Genomic DNA, 2,500 nt, shown 5'->3' with positions numbered 1-2,500 from the left:
GGATAATAATAGCGACAATAATCATGTATTGATTATAGTGTTAATGGTAAGAATAATCATAATGATGAAAATAATAATAATAATAATAATAATAATATAATAATAATATAATAATGATAGTAGTAGTAACAACAAAAATCGAAATCGAAATCGAACGAATGTGGGGTATGAAGACAACAACTGTGGCAGTAGTGATTGGAGCTCTCAGGATCACAAAGAAAAGGACAGAAGATCTCATCAAGAAAATCCCTGGTAACATCAAACTGCAAAAGCTTCAGAGGACCACACTGCTCGGCACCGCACACATCCTTCGCAAAGTGCTATCCATGAAGTAAAAGCAACATAACCTTAGGACCATAGAATGGACCCGGTTATGCCCGCTAAAAGCAAGCTATGTAAAGAAATTTCAAATAATAATAATGATAATAATAATAATAATAATAACAATAATAGTAATAATAATAAAAAAAAATAATAATAATAATGATAATAATAATAATAATGATGGGAGTGATAATAATTATGGAAACAATAACAACACTAAGGAAGTTATGATGATTATGCTGATAACAAGAATAATAATAGTGACAATGATCACGTAATGACAATGCTGATGGTAATGATAATAATGATAATAATAATAGTAATAAAATAATAATAATATAATAATAATAATAATAATAATAATGATAATAATAATAACAATAATAATAATAATTATTATTATTATTATTATCATTATTATTATAATAATAGTAATAACAATAATAATAGCAATAAGAAATAATAATCATAATTATTATTATTATAATAACCATAATGGTCATGATAGTAACGATAACAATGATAGTAACAATAATAACAATAATGAGGTGATGATCATGATGATGAGGATGGTGAGGATGATGATAACTAAGACAATAACAAAAACAATAATAATGATGATAACAAAAGAAAGAAAGAGCATTCTGATTTTAAAAATGTTTTACACTGTAACGAAGTAATATTCCAAAAATAAGATATTTAGATATTTGGATATTCTCAAACGTTCAAGAAAAAAATATATTAAAAAATATCCAGATATTACAAAAGTAAAGAAAAATATGTAAATAACCAAACAGTAAATGAAAAATGAATTAAAGGAAGCATATTATTTTTACTGCAACTAAACTATACTCATAAACATTTGAACAAAAAATTGATATATTGTACATTAAAGATAATTGAATATTAAAACAAAAAAATCTAAAACATCAAAGAAAATAGTGACATTCAAAAAAAAAAAAAAAAAAAAAAAAAATCTCACCGTAACAAAACATACAAAATAAACTTAAAGAAATTCCAAAACAACGTAACGATAACCCCCCCCCCAAAAAAAAAAAAAAAAAAAAAAAAAAAAGATAAATCAAAAATAATAATAATGATGATGATGATGATAATAATAATAATAATAATAATAATAATAATAATAATAATAATAATAATAATAATATAAAAATAATATATAATAATAACAATAATAATAATAATAACAAAAAATAAATAAATTAAACATATACTCCCTAACTAAAAAATAATACTCAAAAACACTTTCGAAATCTCTGAGCCTCCCGTCACGTCGGCCAACACTCCTCGTCGACGTCCACAGATCGGCCACAGAACCTCGCGTCTCCCGCAGACCGACCAAGGCAAAGGAATCGTCCAGGTGAAACAGCTGATTCGGGCCCAGCATGGCGTCTGTTTGGGTGGGTTTCACGCAGAGGGAGAAAGGGAGGTTGATTGGGGTGGAGAAAAAAGGAGGGAGAAAGGGAGGTTGATTGGGGTGGAGAAAAAAGGAGGGAGAAGGGAGGTTGATTGGGGTGGAGTAAAAGAGGAAGAAAAAGCAAGGTTGATATTTGTGGAGTAAAAGAAAAGAAGAAGAAAGTAAGGTTGATTTTTGGGGAGTAAAAAGAGAAAAGAAAGTAAGGTTGATTTTGGTTGAGTAAAAGGGAAAGAAAAAATGTAAAGCTGACTGGTGTGGAGTAAAAGAAAAAGAAAGATTGATCGTTGTGGAATGAAAAAAAAGCGAACATCGACAAAACCAACCATCCACCTACTACTAGAACTTAAACACATAGCACCACAGCCCTGTAGAACATCGACGCCCCCGCAAAAAAGGCGAAAATAAGCATTATCACGAATCACTAAGCATTCCACGATTACTGTAACTTACTCATATCGGAATCAAAGGTGATTTCAGGTATCCACGATCTATTACAGTGGCCACTGACGCGATCGATCACATACTGGACACCTGAAAATGGGTAGATTAGCTTATTTAATTGGTGGTATATTTAATGATTAGATCATAACAGTGATGGCGATGAGGAACAACAGCTTTAGTGATTATTACGATAAGAATGATGTTGATGTTACTACTAAATAGGACAGTTTAATTGAATTGGCAGATTTAATGATAACATGGTAATGGTGATGATAACCTTTGTGACGAAAACAGCAG

The 2,500-nt window shown here is 29.4% G+C and overlaps 1 protein-coding gene across 1 annotated transcript in view; it reads right to left on the bottom strand.

The window, feature by feature from the left end:
• Positions 1-2,500, bottom strand: part of LOC119595005 — a 34,617-nt gene that overhangs the window by 22,368 nt on the left and 9,749 nt on the right. Inside the window, 2 exon segments of the mRNA XM_037944136.1 lie at positions 1,560-1,737; positions 2,213-2,293. Of these exon segments, the coding sequence (XP_037800064.1) occupies positions 1,560-1,737; positions 2,213-2,293 (259 nt within the window).

Source organism: Penaeus monodon, chromosome 35 (genome assembly GCF_015228065.2).
Source record: "Penaeus monodon isolate SGIC_2016 chromosome 35, NSTDA_Pmon_1, whole genome shotgun sequence".
In the NCBI taxonomy this organism is placed as follows: Eukaryota; Metazoa; Arthropoda; class Malacostraca; order Decapoda; family Penaeidae; genus Penaeus; species Penaeus monodon.
Note: the sequence above shows the minus strand (reverse complement) of the source record. Positions and strands in the feature narration are given on the sequence as shown.